Source organism: Hypanus sabinus, chromosome 11 (assembly GCF_030144855.1).
Source record: "Hypanus sabinus isolate sHypSab1 chromosome 11, sHypSab1.hap1, whole genome shotgun sequence".
Taxonomy (NCBI): Eukaryota; Metazoa; Chordata; class Chondrichthyes; order Myliobatiformes; family Dasyatidae; genus Hypanus; species Hypanus sabinus.
This window is the reverse complement of record NC_082716.1, coordinates 87690775-87710232: the sequence shown is the minus strand read 5'-3', so window position 1 is coordinate 87710232 and position 19458 is coordinate 87690775. Positions and strand designations below refer to the sequence as shown.

Sequence of the window (19458 nt, the reverse complement as noted above, 5' to 3'; positions counted from 1 at the left end):
GAGGCTCATGAGGCACAACCTACCCCTCAAAAAGCCATGCTGACTACTCCTAATCAGATTATGCTTCTCCAAATGCTCATACATCCTGTCTTCAAAAATTCTCTCTAATAGTTTGCCCACCACTTACATTACATTCACTGGTCTGTAATTACCAGGATTATCCCTAATACCTTACTTGAAGAAAGGAATAACATTTTCCATCATCAATTTTTTGGTAGTACTGTTATGGCCACCAAGGATACAAAGATTATCACCATTGTTACAGCAATCTGTTCAGTCGCTTCCTGTAGTAGCCTTTGGTATATCACGTCTAACCATGGGACTTGTATATTGTAATGATTTTCAAAGTTTCAGCATATCCTCTTTTTTCCACATCAAAATGCTCCAGCATATCATACTGTTTTACGATTTCATCACATTTAACAAAGTTTCTCTCACTAGTGAGTACTGAAGCAAATTTCATTAAGAACCTCCTCTAACTTAAAGCACATTTCCTCTTGTATCTGTGATTGGTCCTACACTCACTCTAGTCATCCTTGGACTCTTCATGTCTCGTGGAACACCTTAAGGTTTTCCTCAGTCCTACTCGCTTTCTTGTGTCCCCTTGTAGCTCTCCTTAAGTCATCTCTTAAGCTCCTTCCTGGCTACTTTGTAATTCTCAAGAACCTTGTCTGATCCTTGCTGCTTAAACTTTAAGATGCTTTCTTCCTCTTGACTAGATGTTCCACCTTTCTTGTCAACCATGGTTCCTTCACCCTGCCTCAATGAGTCAAACCTATCCAGAACCGCATGCAAGTCTGTTAGCATATTTCCTTTGTACATTTCCCTGAGTATATCTGTTCTCAATTTATGCTTCCAAATTCATTATAATTCCCTCTATTCCAATTAAGTACTTTACCAACCATCTGCTCCTGTTCCTTCCCAAGTCTACGGTAAAGATCGAGGAGTTGTGATTATTTGCACCTTTCCAAAAATTTGCCTCCTGATCTGTTCCTCAGTGACTCTGTTTCTATTGAGTGATTTGTAGAGTGATCATACCCTTCCTGTTCCTGACTTTCACCCACACTGAATCAGTAGACAATCCTTTCATAATGTTCTCCCTCCCTGCAGTTGTGATACTACCCTGGTAATCAATGCTGCCTCCCTAGCTCTTTTAAGAGCATAAGGCAGTGGAGCAGAAATAGGCCATTTGGCAATGGAATCTGTTTTGGCATTTGATCGTGGCTGATCCATTTCCCTCTCAAACCATAATCTTCTGCCTTCTCCCCTTACCTCTCACGTCCTGAATAATCAAGAACCTATCAATCTCTGTTTTAAATAAACACAATGATCTGGCCACAGCTGCCTATGGCAACAAATTCCACGGGTTCACCACCCTCTGGATAAAGAAATTCCTCTTCATCTCCATTCTGAATGGATGTTCCCCCATTCCGGTTTGCCCTCTGGTCCTGGATGCCCCCACTAATGGAAACATCCTCTCAACATCCACTGTATCTAGGTCTTTCAATATTTGATAGGTTTCAATGAGATCCCCCCCCCCCCATTCTTCTAAATTCCAGCGAGTACAGGCGCAGAACCAGAAACGTTCGTCATATGCTAAACCTTTCAATCCAGGAATCATTTTCGTGAACCTCCTTTGAACCCTTTCCAATGTCAGCACAACAAAGGGCCCAAAACTGCTCACAATACACAGTGAGGCCTCACCAGTGCCATATGAAGCCTCAATACCTGTATTACATCTTTGTTTTTATATTCTAGTCCTCTCAAAATGAATGCTAACATTGCATTTGCCATCCTCACCACCAACTCAACCTGCAGATTAACCTATAGGGAATCCTAAGGACTCCCAAGTCCTTTTTACACCTCAGATTTTTGAATTTTCTCCCAGTTTAGAAAATAGTCTCCCCTTTTATTCCTTCTACCAAAGTGTATTTCCAGTCATTGTATTCCATATGCCAGTTCTTTGCCCATTCTCCAGATCTGTCTAAGGCCTCATGCAGTTCCTTGCTTCCTCAATACAATATGCCCCTCCACTTATATTCGTATTGTCCACAGACTCGGCCAGAAAGCCCTCAATTCCGATATTCAAATCATTGATTTGCAGTGTAAAAAGCAGTAGTCCCAAAACCAACACCACTAGTCACCGGCAGAAGTCTAACTTGATTCCCAGTCTACCTCCTGCCAATCTACCAATGCTCTATCCATGCTAGTATCTTTCCTGTAGTACCGTGAACCCTTAACTTGCTAAGCAGCCTCATGTGTGGCACCTTGTCAAAAGTCTTTTGAAAATGCAAGTATACAACATTCACTGATTCTTTGTCTATTCTGCTTATTTTTTCCTCAAAGAATTCCAAAAGATTTGTCAGACAAGATTTTTCTCAAGGAAACCATACTGACTTCAGCTCATTTTATAATGTATCTCCAAGTACTCCAAAATGTCATCCTCAGAAATCAACTCCAACATCTTCCCAAGTACTGAGGTCAGACTAACTGGCCTATAATTTTCTTTCTTCTCGCTCCTTTCCTCCTTGAAGGGTAGAAAGACATTTACAATTTTCCAGACCTCTGGAACCATGCCAGAAGCTAGTGATTCTTGAAAATCCATACCTCTTCAGCTATCTCTTTCAGAACCCTTGGGCGTAGTCCATCTGGCCCACGTGACTTCAGACCTTTCAGCTTCCCAGGCATCTTTTCCCTAGTAATAAAAACTGCCTTCACTTCTGCTCCCTGATACTCTCAAATATCTTACATACTGCTCGCCTTTTCCACAGAAGACTGATATAACATACATATTCATTTCCCTGTCCTCTATTGCTACTTCTCCAGTGTCATTTTCCACTGGCCTGATATTTATTCTCATTCTCTTTTACTTTTTACGTATCTGCAAAAACCTTTGGCATCTGTTTTGATATTATTAGCTAGCTTACCTTCATATTTCATCTTTTTGCTCTATATGGCTTTTTAGTTGCCATTTGTTTTTTTTAAAAGCTTCCCAATATTCAGTTCCTACTAATTTTTGCTCTATTATATGCTCTCCCTTTTGCGTTTATGTTAGCTTTGACTTCCCTTGTCAGCCATGGTTGTGTCATCCTGCCTTTAGAATACTACTTTTTGGGATGTATATATTCTGCACCTCTCAAATTTCTCCCAGAAACTCCAGTCATTGCTGCTCTGTTGTCATCCCTGCTAGTGTCTCTTGATATTATTGGCTAACTTGCTTTCATATCTCATCTCTTCCCCTTATGGTTTTTTAAAAATTTCCCACTTCTCTAACTTCCCACCAAGTTTTGGTCAATTATATGCCTTCTCTTTTGCTTTTATGTTTGCTTTCACTTACTTTGTCGGCCACAGTTGCCTTCAGAGTACTTTCTCTTTCTTTGGGATGTAACTGTCCTGCACCATCTGAATTGCTCCCAGAAACTCCAGCCATTGCTGCTCTGCCGTCATTCTGTTAGTGCACCCTGACAATCAACTTTGGCCAGCTCCTCTCTCATGCCTCTATAATTCCCTTTGTTGTTGTTGTTCCTTTTTGTGCCATGTGTGCATCAGGCAGCATTTTTGCTGTTTGTAGCATTTGACTTTTTTTTACGAGGCCGAATAACTAGCTCAATGATCAATTCGGCACAATAGAAAGCGTGCAAGGAGCCTGCTGGATTCAACCTCGGGACCATTTATCACAAAGTCCGTTGCTGATGCCACTACACAACAAGCCAGCTATAGCAATTCTCTTTACTCAACTGTAAACTGACACGTCTTACTTTAGCTTCGTCTCACAAATTGCAGGGTATATATCAGATTATGATCACTGCCTCTAAAGGTTCCTAATAAAATCTGGTTCATTATGCAACACCCAATCTAGAATAGCTTATTCCCTAGTGAGCTCAACCATAAACTGTGGTACAGTACACAGTAAAAACAAAACAACGTTCCTCCAGGACCCTGGTGCTACATGAAACAACACAAAACTACACCAGACTATGTGAGACAGCTCAAGGCTACACTAGACTACGTAAAACAACATAAAAACTGCACTACACTACAGACCTGCACAGGGCTACATAAAGTGCATAAAACAGTGCAGGGCGGTACAATAATTAATAAACAAAACAATAGGCGCAGTAGAGGACAAATGACAATATAGTAATAAATGATGTAGGTGTCAGTCTAGACTCTGAGTACTGAGGAGTCTGATGGCTTGGGGGAAGAAACTATTGCACAGTCTGGTCGTGAGAGCCCAAATGCTTCAGTACCTTTTGCCAGATGGCAAGAGGGAGAAGAGTTTGTATGAGGGATGCGTGGGGTCCTTCACAATACTGTTAGCTTTGCGGATGCAGGGGTGGTGTAAATGTCTGTAATAGCAGGAAGAGAGACCCCGAAGATCTTCTCAGCTGACCTCACTATCCGCTGCAGGGTCATGTGATCCGGGACAGTGCAATTCCCGAACCAGGCAGTGATGCAGCTGCTCAGGATGCTCTTTGTACATCCTCTGTAGAATGTGTTGAGGATGGGGGGGTGGGAAATGGACTTTTCTCAGCCTTTGCAGAAAGCAGAGACGCTGCTGGGCTTTCTTGGCTATGGAGCTGGCGTTGAGGAACCAGGTGAGATTCTCCGCCAGGCGAACACCCAAGAAATTTGGTGCTCTTAATGATCTCTACAGAGTTGCTATTAATGTTCAGCAGAGAGTGGTTGCTCTGTGCTCTTCTGAAGTCAACAACCATCTCTTCTGTTTTGTTCACATTCAGAGACAGGTTGTTGGCTTTGCACCAGTCTGTAGCCACTGCACCTCCTCTCTGTATGCTGACTCGTCATTCTTGCTGATGAGACTATCTCATAGGCATTCTACAAATTTGCTCTCTTGGAATCCAAAATCAGCACAAACCTGGTTTTTCCAATCTACTGAAATATCCCCTGACTGTTGTAACATTGCCCTTTTGACATCCCTTATCTGTTTTGTATTGTAATTTGTAGCCCACATCTTGGCTATTGTACGGAGGTCTATATGTAGCTCCAATGTGAGTCTTTTTACCCTGTAGTTCCTTAACTCTACCCACAATGATCCCACATCTTTTGAGCCTATGTCACTTTTTTCTAAGGATTTCATTTTTTACCAACAGAGCCACACTACCCCCTCTGCCTACCTGCCTGTGTTTTCCATACAATATGTATCCTTGGATGTTAAGCTCCCAACTATAATCTTCTTTTAGCCACAACTAAGTGATGTCCACAACATAGTACCTGCGCTACAAGATCATCTGCTTTATTGTGTACACTATTTGCATTTGGATATACACCTTCAGCCTTGTATTTGTCACCCTTTTCGATTTTTGACCCCTATTACACTGCATTTCATCCCACCAATTACAATTTTGCTCTATCATTTCCCTGACCATCTCATTACACACTGACTCTGCTTGTATACCAACTGTCCCATCCTTAGTCCTATCACTCTGGTTCACATCCCCCCACCAAATCAGTTTAAACCCTCTAGTAAATTTGACTAGAATCCCTCTCAGGTTCAAGTGTAACCTGTCCCTTTTGTACAAGTCATTCCTTTCCCAGAAGAGATCTCAATGATCCAGGAATCTGAACCTTGCCCCCTACAATAGTTCCTCAGCCATGCATTCATCTGCCAAATCAAGATTGCTACCATGGAGGTCCTGGTTTTCAGCTTTCTACCTTACTTCATAAATTTGCCCATCAGGACCTCCTCCCTTACCTATGTCATTGGTGCCAATATGTATTAAGACTTCTAGCTGTTTGCCCTCTGCCTTTAGAATGCTGTGGACCCTGGCACCTGGGAGGCAACATGCCACCCAGGGTCTCTATCACATCCACAGAATGTTATGTCTACTCCTTTAACTATGGAATCTCCTATCACTACTGCTGTCCTCTTCTCCCCACTTCCCTTCTGAGCCGCACCACCAGACTCTGTGCCTGGTCCCCTCCCTGTCTCTTTTGAAACATCTAAACCCTGGAACATCCAGCACCATTCCTGCCTTTGTGACAGACAAGTCTCTGTAATGGTCACAACATCATAATTCCATGCTCTAAAATCATCATCCTTGTTCCTAATACTTCTTGTATTAAAATTGACACATTTCAACCCATCCAACAATTTGCACCCAGTCAACTGTCTGTCCTACTCCACAGTCAGTCTACAAGCTGCATCTATCTTTCAACTAACAGTACCATCCTTTGATGTATCGTTCTGGTTCCCATTCCCTTTCCCAAAAAAAGCCTCATCCTTTGAACAGATGAGGTAGAAATGTAGGAGCTGCTGGAAAGCAATAGCATTTGTACAAGTGACAGGGTAGGAAGAGGTATGGTGAAGGTAACTGAGAATCAGTACTTTGGTTAAAGACAGTCTGCTTCCAGACATTCTGAAGACAGATTGAGAAAGGGAAGAGGAGTGTCAGAGACTAGTAAATAGGTGGTTTAATATGACACTTGTTGAAGCATGGTAGAAGATTCGAAGTCATTCTACCTGTTGTGTGACCTTTGGTGCTGAAATCAAATTGTTGCTCTTAATTCTTTTACAGAGAGGCGTAGATATTCGCCAAACATAAAAGTGTCAGATGAAGTGGATTGTAATCCAGTGAAGGGTATGTATTGGACATTTCAATTTGTTATACACTGTAAAGTTTATTAATTATACATGTTTTAATTGTTAATACATTATGATCCTGTTATTTGGCTAGGTTGAAACATGTAGAGTAAATGTAAAATGCTGTTGATAATTTTGATATACCAAAGCATAACACAGATAATGAAGGACTACTGTGATGTGTAATAGAGGACTGCATTTGCTGTGATGTGGAAATGTGGCAGTCATTTGGGGAAAAGACAAGCTCTGGAAAATTATAAAAGATTTGATTTGTTAAGTTTAATTAATTGGACTCTGGGTGCTTCTAGCAACGCTGGCATTTACTGCTCCATCCTAACGGCCCTTGTGCTGACTGCCTTTTTGATAAGGGAAACATTTACATTTCTGTTGGTTATTGAGTTAGTTTTGGAATCTGCAACATCAGAAGAATAGTGGGTAGTACTTGGCCACCTCATCAATCAATAGTTGTTATTTTAAAGATGTGTGTCTATAAAAACACCTTTTGGATTTTCTCGGAAACTGGTATTTTTGCACAAACTGACAAACCTACAACTTCTTTCAACCCACAATTTTTCACCATTCTGACATTTCTGATGTGGCTAGTTTTCTCCATCAATTTCTTCAGATTTTATCATCTCATGGTTGCAAAATTTGATTGGAATTGGTTTGTTATTGTGACGTGCACTGAGATAAAGTGAAAAGCTTGCTTTGCATTCAATGCACAGTGCGCCGAGGGAGTAACTGTTAAAACAATAGCAATATAAGTTACGCAGAAAGTGCAAAGCAGTAAACAATTATGTGCAAGATCATAACAAGGTAGATTGTGAGGTCAAGAGTCCATCTTATGGTATTCTATAACCATTTAATAGACTTTTAATAACAGGGTAGAAGGTCTCCTTGAACCAGTTGGTATGAGTTTTCTGGCTTTTGTGTCATTTGCCTGATGGCAGAGATGTGGGTGAGCTCTTTGATTATGCTGGCTGCTTTACTGGGCAGCAAGAAATACAGGCAGGATCCATGGAAAGGAGACTTGTCTCTGTGATATACTGAGCCGTGTGCACAGTTCTTTGCAGTTTCTGATCACAAGCAGCGTCATTGCCATATCAAACACAGACAGGATGCTTTTTATGGTGCATCTGGAAGGGGACACGCCAAATTTCTTTTTCTTCCTGATGAAATATAGATGTTGGTGCATATTCTGGGATATGGCATTAATGTTGTGTGATCAGGACAGGCTACTGGTGATGTTCACCCCGAGGAACGTGTAAGTTCTCAACTCTTTCGACCTCAACTATGGGTTGAGTAATTTGTGATGATCGGATGGAGAAAAAAATATGACGAACAAACGATTGGTCAGGTATTGAGTATTTTGCATAATCATTAGAATTAACATCAAGTGCAGTTTGATACTTAAGGTACATTGGTAAATTAATGAGTGGATTAGATTATCTCTTTTTCACTAGAGTTGGTTCTTCTGAGCTCACAAAATTAAATCTGACATGGAGGAACCTTAAAGAGAGAACAAAAGTTTGGAAGCTCTGACCTTCATGTTGGGATTCTATCATAAAGTCACAGACTTGAGTGAGATTTAAATTTGTCTCTTTTTATGTGAGTTTTGGTATGTCATTCGCTTGCTGCACAGCAGAATAGCTCCTGACGTCGGGAACAAAATATTAGTAAGATGTCAAGACTAAGAGATTTATAAATAGCCTGCAATTTGTTTTTTTTATTTGGAATTTAGGAATTTTGTGTGTGGTGAAAAGGATACTTGAAAGATTCTTAGTTTTAGTGACTTGAATCAGTTTCTTCACGATGGACCTTGGCCAATTAACAACATCAGTTGGAGTTGATACATTCTGCAGACTTTGCCTGTCAACCTACTATTTAAACTGGGATATTAATTTAGAGTTTTTTTTTGTTAAAAAGGTAGACATCAACTCGAGCTAAAAACGAATCATTAATAGTGGTTAGGGTGGAATGTTCTGCAATACTATAATAAGTGTGTGTATGTCACACACACAAAATGCTGGAAGAGCTCAGGCGGTCAGGCAGCATCCATGGAAATGAACAGTTAATCTTTTGGGGAAAGGCCTTTCTTTATGACTGAAAAAGAAGGGGGAAGATACCAGTATACCTTTCTGTTCTGTTCATCTCCATGGTTGCTGCCTGACCTGCTGATTTCCTTAAGCATGTTCTGTATGTTGCTTTAAATTTACAGCATCAGCAGAATTTCTTATGTTTGTGTGTGTTTTTATATATTAAAATAATGTCACTTGTTGAAGCATGGTAGAAGATATGAAGTCATTCTATCTGTAGTGTGACCTTCCGTGCTGTAATCAAATTGTTGCTCTTAATACTAATATATAAAATAAAGCTTGTTCACTAGTTAAGGACCTGTGTTGGAGCTGTTATTGTTTGTCCTGCGTATTAACAATGTGAATATGAATGTAGTGAGTAATTTCATAGTTGGCATGAAAATTATGGGTATTGTGCAGGGGATATTCCAAGGTACAGGATGATATTCTTGAGTTGATGAAATGGGTGAGGGATATAAGGTTTGGAGTGGATTTGAAGGTTTTTTTTTATCCACAGGGTGGACGGAATATCAAATATGCCTGGGGGGATGGTGAAAGTAGAGACCTATGGGCAACTAGAATTGCAAGCCATTGGAGGCTATGGACTAAATGCTGGAAATTGAGATTAGTATTGATTGAGTGTTTCAAGACCGGCATGGACAAGATGGCTGAGGTGCCAGTTTCTGTGTTGTATGATTCTGACTTTGACTCAGACTCCCTGAAGGAGGAAGGAATATCATCTGATAAACAGAGTGACTATGTTTGGAGTTGTGCTCAGTAATATTCTAGATTTTAAAAAATGCAGGAGGAAATTTTGCAGACGATAGATTGTATTATCTTCAAGTTACTGATGCAGAACCAAGTAGTAGAATCGTGAGCTTCTTCCAAAAGTGATCTTTTGTAGATCAAAGTATCAGCAATAAATGGTTATGTTCTGATCTGTGTCCTCTCCTCTCCCCTTTTGTAATCCTATCTCAAGTTAAGAAGTTGCCTTGTTTGGAAAGTTAGATAAATTCTTCCACATCATCTTCTCCCAAGGATGAAAATGCTGCCATAGTCCCATCACCTAGGCATTGGGGAAAAGTTTTATATATGTACATCATGTATAATCCTGTATTTCTGATGATTCCTTGGTATATGCTTCAGCATCTGAGGTATGTTTCTTTTATTTTAGATGTGAGTCCTGAAAGTGAATCTGACTCTGACCAATTAGATGAAGGTAAGTGCATGTGCATAAAATGTTTGTCTTTTTTAATCTGATGTTCACCTTTAGATATTGGAGAAATCTGGCTTTGAGGACATCAGTGGCTTTCTAATTTCCAGTAGGGATCTATCAATACTGATGCTTTTGATTTTTTTTTCTTTTTGTAGAAACCACTGACTCACCTTTGGATCTGGGAGCAGCTGGGGATTCACCAATATTTAGCAGGACTCGCTCTCGCACTTCATCAGGTATAGAATTCTCACAGAGTGAGCACATTTAGCCTCACTCCAGAAAATTGGCTTTTTCATTTCAAGTGTCAATGCTAGCATGTATATAGTAGAATTATTAGTGATTGTGTCGTAATTTGTCATTGGATCAATACTTGAGTGATTTTCCTCCCCATTCAGATTGATGGACAATCAGTGGTTACTGTGCTTCACTGCTTGAGGAATGTGCAGCTGATTTTGGACTTAGCAGCGTTTTTCATCAATTCCTTCCCTCTAATTCCCATTTCCCCTCCCTTACTCTTGTCCAATTTTTCATAACAAATGACCACATAGTTAGATTTTCTAAAAAGAGCTGCCAGGTAGCTATTGAGTACTGGATTCTTGACCAATGTTTTTCTTTTTCTTTTCTGACCTTTTGAAGGTTAGTAGTTTTAATGTCCTTGAAGGCAGATCTCAAAATATGCTTTTATTTATTTTTCTGTGGATCACTATTGAGAAAAATCAGTAACAAATGCCTGTGTACATGCACAGGAATTTGAATTAAACAGTTGAGCTTAACTTGTTGATGAACTTGTATACATATTTTTGCAGATCAAAATCCCCAACAACCTAACTTAAGCCGAAGACCGCTTCGTTCAACTCAAGGTTGGTGTCTTGTTATTTGAGTGTGGTAAAGTGATAGTTGTATAGAGAGGATGTCACTGAGTGTTGAAATGACTGAGCAAATGTCATTCAAGTGCTCTTTACTTATCAGATTGCTAACCACTGTTTAACCTGTTAAGTTTGCAAAGTTATAAAATCATATAGAACAAGAGAGAGGGGTGTTTGACATACTATGCACATGCTGGCCCTTTGAGAGATCTATTCAGAACGAAAATATTATTGAACTTACCAATCAAATTGGGATCTAGAATTGGAAGAACACAGAATTCTTGGAGGGTTGAAGTATGGCCAGAGAGAAAAAAAGTATGAGTACCTTCATATGATCTCATTTTCATCTTCTTGTCCAAGCTAATTGTCACATTTCTTAATTCTAGTGTATGGAGCCTTGTGCCAGATTTTATCAGCTAAATTGACAATGATGTGCTTTGGAATATCATAAAACTTTAAAGGCTCTCTCTCAATAATTTATATAATAAGTTTTTGTAGGGAAAGCGTCTGAAAGCCAAATATGGAAACTGGAATGTTTAAGTTGCAGAACTGTATTTGCAGAGTTGTGTTAAGTGTCATTATGATGAATGCACTGTCAAGGGTGAGTTAATTTCCTGCAATCTGAGCAAAAGTAGGTGAACGAAATAGGAAAGTACTATCTTTGTTTGTGATTGAAATACTGCCTTTCCATATTCTATAAAATAAATTCTGTTGAAATTCATCAATATTGAGTTTTGAGATCTGGGTAAGATTGTGTTTAAGAATATTATTTTCTAGTAGGAATGAGTGAATGAATGTTGTGTGCAGTGGATTGTGTTCCTGAGATGCTGGAACTTTGGCTATTTCATGATAACTAGTTTCATACACTCTAAATTGGAAGCATCAGAATAATTTTCATTTGCTTTTGGAATACAAAGGGGGGGGGGGAATCTTTTATCTTTCCTCAACAAAAGATAGAATAGTTGGATGGAATTGGGCTCTTCATTGCAACATTAAATTGCTCTGCAGTTAAGATTATGCTGAAGTCCCACATTCATATATTAAGACAAAAACCCTTGATCTGTTTCTAGAGTCAAAGTGCTTTCTTTTCTAAGAACATTTCTGGCTGTATTTTAGTTTAATCTTTCAAACATTTGAGAATGAGCAAGGTGCTGAAGAAGCAACAGTTCTAACCAAGGGTGTTCCGTCTGAAACGTCAGTGCTTTCTCTTCCCTCAGGTGTGGCCTGACTTGCTGACCATTTCCAGCATTTTTTGTTTAAGATTTCCAGCATCAGTACTTCTTAAAATTTTCAGTTGAATTAGCTTGTGACTAGTTTTAAAAATTAAGATAATCTATAATGTATAATAGATTGAATTTGGCTTTCTGCTTGAAATTGCCCAGGAGAAATTGCCCAGGTACTCAAAGTTTAAAATCTTTGAATTGTCTCAATCACTTCATTACATACATGTACTTGCAAATATTGTTAACCCATTTAATTTTTTCCTCTAGGTCAAAAGGATGATGTAACTCCATCAAGTAAAGTTAATACTAAGCTTGTACCTCCAGGTAAAGCAAAACAGTATTGTGTTATGATTTTTTTTTCTATTTTGGTTCATATTGAGTTTTGAGGAGAATTTTTTTTTAAGTACAGGACACTGCACGGGGTAGTGAGTGTTTTGTTCCTTATAACTGTCAGTAATCTGAAGTTTTAGGAAGCCAGAAAGCTGTTGGCTGAGACTGCTGAAGTTACACTCATGGACTATTTAGTAACAGATTAGTTTAGATCATAATTATATCTTAGAATTAATTTTGTTGTACTGCAGATTTATTGTATGCTGGACCAGAGAGTTCCAACCAATATTAAGTGATTAAAATAAATAATTTGGGTTTACACTCTAGTATTGTTTTGAGGTGAGTGGTATATTATCCTTTGAATCTGCTGTTAAGACAGGGTCCTGTCTGTATTCAGGTAGGTCTTAAAGGTTTAAAACTATCAAAGTCTTTGCATGTTTTCAGGGTGTTTTTTTTTAGAACTGTACTCCATTGGGTGTTTAACATTTGGGGTATCATAAGGTTCTGAGAGTTGCTCTGCAGTTTCTTCAATAATTGTCTATCTCCGTCTCCTATTGTGATAAATTTACTATTCAGCACCCCATCGGGTTAAAGGAGTTCTTATTTCAACAAGACCATTGAGGAAATTGTGCCAATTTATTTCATTATAGAACATTTCCTGATTTTCAAGACATTCTGCAAATGTCTAATGTATGACACTTAGACACTTGTCTAATGTATGTTGTGTTTTTGACTTTTAAGTGCAAATGACAATTATTGCAGACAAGAGAATTATTGCAGATTTGGTAATCTGGGTTTACCTTGCATTATAATTGGGTTTATTATCTGAATGTATGTTGTAATGGTATTTGTGATATCTCAGAGAATGCAGCAGTTTGCTGTTTTCAGCAGCCTCAGGTTTACTTTTGGTTGTTTATTTCTACAGTACTGCCTCGCACTGAGCTTCCCCCAAAGGAAGATGAAAGAAGCAGAAAACTTGCACAGGAAGGTATTTAATTATTCACTTTTGAGTTTATGCCAGCAGTAGAAGAAATGTGAAAAGTTTCCTGGCCTCAATGACAGAAATTTAAAATCTGGATTGGAGTGTTTAAAATTTAGGGTAATAATGCAGTTTGTAAGTGTTTGTTGAAAGAAGCAGCCAATAGTTAATGTGAAACTTTGCAGATGTAGAAAGTTAACCACCTGACTGATCTGTTCGTTTATGTCAAGTATGTGGCTTTAATAATGTGATCATATGTGGATGTTGTAAATTATAAAACTTTTAATAATTTGCCTCCCTCAAATGTTGATTCAACCAAAACAAGTTTTTGGAAATAATAGCAGCAAACTGTTTGCACTGGTAGTCAAGCAGCGTCAGTGTGGAGTCAAACAGTCAATGTTATAGGTTAAAAGCTCTTCATCAGATTTAGAAAAATGGAAAGAGTGAGTGGTAGAGAGAAGGAGGGATGGTGGGGAGTTCTGAGGAAATACCTGTGATAGGGTGCAGCCATCAGGCATTTTAAATACTGACACCGTCTTCAAGTTAAAACTTTGTCCTTTTCCCTTTTACAGCTGCTGCCTGACCTGCATCTGCAGATTTTTGATCTGGGGTGGGGAATAAGCAATTGAAGACAGGAAAATTAAGAAATAAATTTAAAAGATTTGATCCTGAGGGCTGCATTGAATCCTCTTGTGAAACCGTTGTGCTTCTCCTCATGCCATACAGTGTAAGACATTAAAATATACATGGGACAGAGAATGAAAGTGGCAGGCAGTGAAAGCTCAGGGTTGTAAAATAGTCACCCGAAACTGTGGTTAGAGTTTCTGATGTAGACGTGATCACGTTATGAGGACTTGATCTAATACAGTGAATTGGAAAAAGTGCATGTGAATTGCTACTTCATCTGGAAGCTCAGTTTGGGTCTGCAAGAGGTAGGAAGGGAAGACATAAAAGATCAATGTTGAACGTCCTTAAGTTGTGTGGAAAAGTACTTTGAGAAGGAGATGACTTAGTAGGGATGGAGGAGTTAAATGGAGAGTTGTGGATAGAAAGGTCCCTTTGTAACACCAAGAGGTTTCACTTGCACATTGGCTCTGTGTGTACTATGACCTAATCACTTGGATAAGGTGGAAGTAGTCCATTCATAATATGAAAGTTATTTGTCAGGGCCCAGGGTTTTCTGTTTTTCAAAGCTGTCAATTTCTTTTTCATGTTTTTGAATGTCCCTGCCGTCGATAAATATTCCAAACCTACTACAAGTTAGTAATATATAATTAAACTGGGACAGATAGCCAGGTTGAGTTTCAACTTGAAACATCAACAATACCTTTCCTCCCTGTAGATAACATTTGACTCACTAAGTTCTTCAAGCAGATTGTATGTTAGTCCAGATTCAAGCATTTACCTTCTCTTTGTCTCCACTAAGTTGACAGCTGCTGGCTGAGCTGACAGAATCCTGCAGAATTTGGCTGCTAGATTGAGTCTATGGCAACTAACATCAAATTCAAGTTTGTTGTTGTCATTGGCAAACATGCAGCAACAGCACAGAGTGAGGACAAACATGAGTTAACATAAACTAACATAAATTATGCATGTGTGTAAAATAAACAACAAAATAAATAATGATACCCGTGCAAAATTGAGTGACAGAAAAATAATAGTTCAAGATAATGTTAAGGTTTCTCAGACAATTCCAGAACCTGATGACCATGGGGAAGCTGTTGAACCGTGGGCTGAGTCTCCAGGTTCTTGTACCTACCTGCTAGCAGTATTGAGAAGATGGCATGGCCTGGATGGTGAGGATCCCTGATGATGGTTGCTGTCTCCTGAAGATGGATGTTGCCTGTTGTAGATGTCCTCAGTGGTTGACAAGCCCACTGTTCTGTAGCCTTTTACGTTCCTGTGCACTTAAGTTTCCATACCAGACAAAAGTTCCTTCACAGTACATCTGAGTGTAATATCCTATCTTATCCTTAAATATTCACATGTAGAGAGTACATTAGTCCAAGATAGTCGTAGTAACGGCAGCACATTGCTTATTGTGAATTCTTTCACAATGACTACAGTAGTGTAAAAATCTGCTCACTAAAGGCAATTATGGATCTCAGTGATGCCCATGCACCTGAATGGGGTAAAAGTAAACTGATACAGAATGGGAACATCTTCGAGGAAGTTAGTTAGGATTTCATACTGCAGTTACTCTATGTGTGGTCTCCACTGTTATGGGACACAAGTGTCATCTTGCACTGAGAGGTACAGATTTCCTCTCAGTATTCTTAACATTGACCAACATTTCCCCAATGCTAAACTGAAAAGATGGAGAGCAGACTGAGCAATTCAAAGCAAACATCCGTGGACTGTTGTGGACCATTAGTAGTGCATTTGTTTATCATCAGTGTGTAACCTCATTCCCCAGCACAGCTGTTACTCTCAAGAGAGAGGACCAATGCAGATTTAATAAAAAAAGTTAATAAATGTTATTAAGATAATATAAGACATACTGTAGGACCTGAAATAGGCCACTTGGCCCATTGAGTCTTCTCCACCATTCAATCATGGCTGATTTATTTTCCGTCTTGTCCTTCCTTTTCCCAATACCTTTGGTACTCTTACCAATCAAGAACCTCCACTTTAAATACTGTATACCCAGTAACCTGGCTTCCACAGCAATGAATTCTGCAGATTCACCACCCTCTGGCAAAAGAAATTCTTCCTCATGAACTTGAAACAACAGCTGAATGCTACAATTTAGAATTATGTCTGTAAATTCCTTCACAACGACTACAGTAGTGTAAAAATCTGCTCACTAAAGGCGATTATGGATCTCAGTGATGCCCATGCACTTGAATGGGGTAAAAGTAAACTGATACAGAATGGGAACATCTTCGAGGAAGTTAGTTAGGATTTCATCCTGCAGTTACTCTATGTGTGGTCTCCACTGTTATGGGACAAGTGTCATCTTGCACTGAGAGGTACAGATTTTCTCTCAGTATTCTGACATCCCATCTGGGCTGGTACAGGTATCTTGAGGCAGGTATAATCTTAGTATGCTAACATACACAGTTTCAGTTGCAAATATGGTACTATTTTGAGTTTCTATGCAGTATGGTGCAGGTGACTGACTATTTAAACATACATTAATTTTTCTGTCTCTTTCCACTTTAGGAAGTGCTGATACTTCAAACAAGAATGTGATCTTCATTCTAATGATTGTAGTGGTGTTTTTCTCTGTGTTGTTGCTGATGAATGCGCCCCAGTCTGTTACTTTGGTGGAAAGGACAACACTAACTGTATTTTTAGACAAGTTTGAGCAGGTTCAGGCCCTGTTCTACGGACAGCAGTCAGTACTGTGGAAGAGAAGCAGGATCACAATGTGCAACCATATTAATCTGACCCGGCATGAGAAACCTGCCATCCTGATGTTTGTAGCTGCATCAGATGGGCAGAAGACCTTGAGGTGCCTCACTCGTCGGATTGCCGATGCTTACTCCTCAGCCCTCAATGCGACTGCAGCGGTGGAAGTCAATGCAACTGTTAGTAGTGGCCAGAACAGTGATGGTGTGAAACTGGAGGTGGATACCCAGCTGTCATCTGGGTTTGACAAAGGCAGCAAGGTAGCAGTCATTCACCACTTCCAGGATCTTCCCCCTTTGTCCACCCTGATCTTCTACAAGTACTGTGACCATGAGAACGCAGCCTACAAGGCAATCGCCCTGCTGATCACTATTCTCCTGGACGAGGAGAAGTTGGCACCAGACGTTAGCCTGAAAGTTTTGGAAATGAAGGTCCGTGACTTTCTGATAAGGAGGTTTTCTGCTTCTGAAGGTAGTCAAGGCATGGACACTGACAAACTGAGCGGCCTGTGGAGTCGCATTGCACATGTTGTGCTCCCAGTGGCACCAGTTCGTGAGATAGAGGAGGGAGGTTGTGTTTTGAAAGAGTATGGGAAGTGAAGTCAAAGGGAAGTTTAAACACTTGCATTTGATTTCCTGTTCCTCATCCGTAATCACCCTACCTCCCTCCTCCTGGTTCCTCTACACCTGTTTCTGTCAAGTACAAGTACAGAAATCTCAAATGATGAGTCATGGGTGAGGGAGGCTGATCTTAGTCACTTAAAGGGAATATAAACACCGGAGCAGAAAGGTCTCGCCAACATGAATAGATACTGCCTTCTGTTTTTAATGGAAGGACAGTTTACAAATCTAAAGTTAGAAACAAATCAAAATTGTGACATAATGTATTAAAATATTAATTGGATACTTAGTGTTGTAACAAAAAAAAAGGAGATTCGATATGCACAGACCCTCCCACTTTCCTAATTCATAATGCATTACTTCACCCAAGCTGAGTCTTGCATTAAACAGTTTGACTGGAGACCTCATGCCGGTGATTAGTGTTCATTTAATGCCATGTTTTACTTGTGCAGTGATGGCTGGTTGTTGTATCACAGCATTAAAGACCATCTCAACTAATATGCAGTGATTTAAAATAGAAATATGGATATGGGTGATATTGGACACACTGGCAGCTGATGTAAATGATTTTGGTGGGTCAGCTAGCTTTTCACTTGGGATGGGTGCATGAAATAGATTAAGGAATAGATTTTAAAAAGGGCAAGATGGATAGACCTCTCCCTCACTTTGACCCCAGAAATAACTATTGGCAGGAAATAGATCAACTGAGTTACTAGTTGCCCGGCAGTTCTGTCATTCTAACATATGCAAAAAGAGTTGTCTCAACGGATTGAATGCAATTCTCAACCAACCACTTCCAATTCTTCTGAAACTGGAGTTGAGCAGAGTGGAGTGCAGATCAAACAGACTGTAATAAGTAGACCACTGTTCATTGATATGTCTTAATATTAATTAGAGAATTAGGAATCCTCCTAAAGCCTCAATTTCATGTTGTGATTTACAAACTATGCCAATAATTGTATAATCCAGAGGTAATGTGTGAACTGTTAGTTCCCATCTCCCTTCCCACCACACTAACCACTCTCCTCTCTCCCTTCTAAACCCCCAGGAAAAGTCAATAGCTTAATAGTTTCATTCTTGCAGCACTATGAATGTAACCCTTTGCTTGATCATGTTTTATGTCATGTCTGCATGTGCCTTAGGTTGAATGGGAATTGGTGGCAATGGTTGGTTAGACAGGGTGGGGTTGCCGGCAATATTGAACTACATGTTAATTTTTCATACAAGCCGCTAAATATTTTGATGAATCACATTCATGCTGTTTTATTGAAGCCTGTTTAAACTTTCTCTACTACATGGTAGTATGATCTTGGTAAAAGCCTCTACAAAATTAAGAGTAATGCGTATTTTTTTTAATCCACAAACTGGAATTTTAATTGTAAATATTACTAATCTGTTTAACTTGAGCAGGCTTAATTTTCTTTTCCCAAGAAAAAAAACAGAAAAAAGATTTAAAGCAAATGCAATAAAATAACACTCAAAGGAACAGTCCTATTTAGGCACTGGCTGCTTTGTTAAACCAGCAAATGTATGGTTGCTTTTGTAGTATATGGAATAAAATATTGACCTGAAGACCACCACTATAAATCTTTTGTTTGTGGAAATTCCATGTCTTTCACTTTCTTAGGACTTCTCAAAATGCCTTGTATTAGATTCATAGTTGAAAGACAGTCAATAAATACACAAGAAAGTTTCACGGCATGTAATTTTGATCACAAGCGCAACACAACTGGAAGATCTTTTTCAATTTCATTCCAAACACAGCATTTTAATTTTGCTTCTTTTTATACTAATGAAGAAGTTAAGAATTCTAGTTTTATGATACCTCTAAATGTGACATCTGCTCTTACGATGGCTGCATTTTTGTGTAGTAAGAGTTTGTGATAACAAAAATAAAAGTTGTATTTTTTTAAAATTATGTTTATCTTAGTCTGTGAGCATGAGTCCATCTGCTGCTTTCTAAAGTGTTGGTTGAATTGCACCGATTTCATCAGTTTCAGATACATTGTAGCCAGCTGCATAGCAGGAGCTTCATACTGTTTTTAAGGGGGAGCTTGAGAGACTGGAGGAGAAATGGAACAATCATGTGATACCAGAGGAATCAATGGGAAACATTGTTTCCAAGACCTATGTTATCCTGACTTCAGATCCCGCTGTTCCACTGTTGTAACTCTACCACATTCTTCGAATT

The 19458-nt window shown here is 39.2% G+C and overlaps 1 protein-coding gene across 1 annotated transcript in view; it reads left to right on the top strand.

The window, feature by feature from the left end:
• LOC132402174 (torsin-1A-interacting protein 2-like) overlaps positions 1–18854 on the top strand; it is a 29058-nt gene extending 10204 nt beyond the window's left edge. Inside the window, exons 2-8 of the mRNA XM_059984851.1 lie at positions 6540–6602; positions 9854–9898; positions 10051–10131; positions 10702–10755; positions 12252–12308; positions 13240–13302; positions 16459–18854. Coding sequence (XP_059840834.1) covers positions 6540–6602; positions 9854–9898; positions 10051–10131; positions 10702–10755; positions 12252–12308; positions 13240–13302; positions 16459–17246 — 1151 coding nt within the window. The 3' untranslated portion in view covers positions 17247–18854. The remainder of the gene's footprint in view (positions 1–6539; positions 6603–9853; positions 9899–10050; positions 10132–10701; positions 10756–12251; positions 12309–13239; positions 13303–16458) is intronic.
• Positions 18855–19458: the final 604 nt, after the last annotated feature.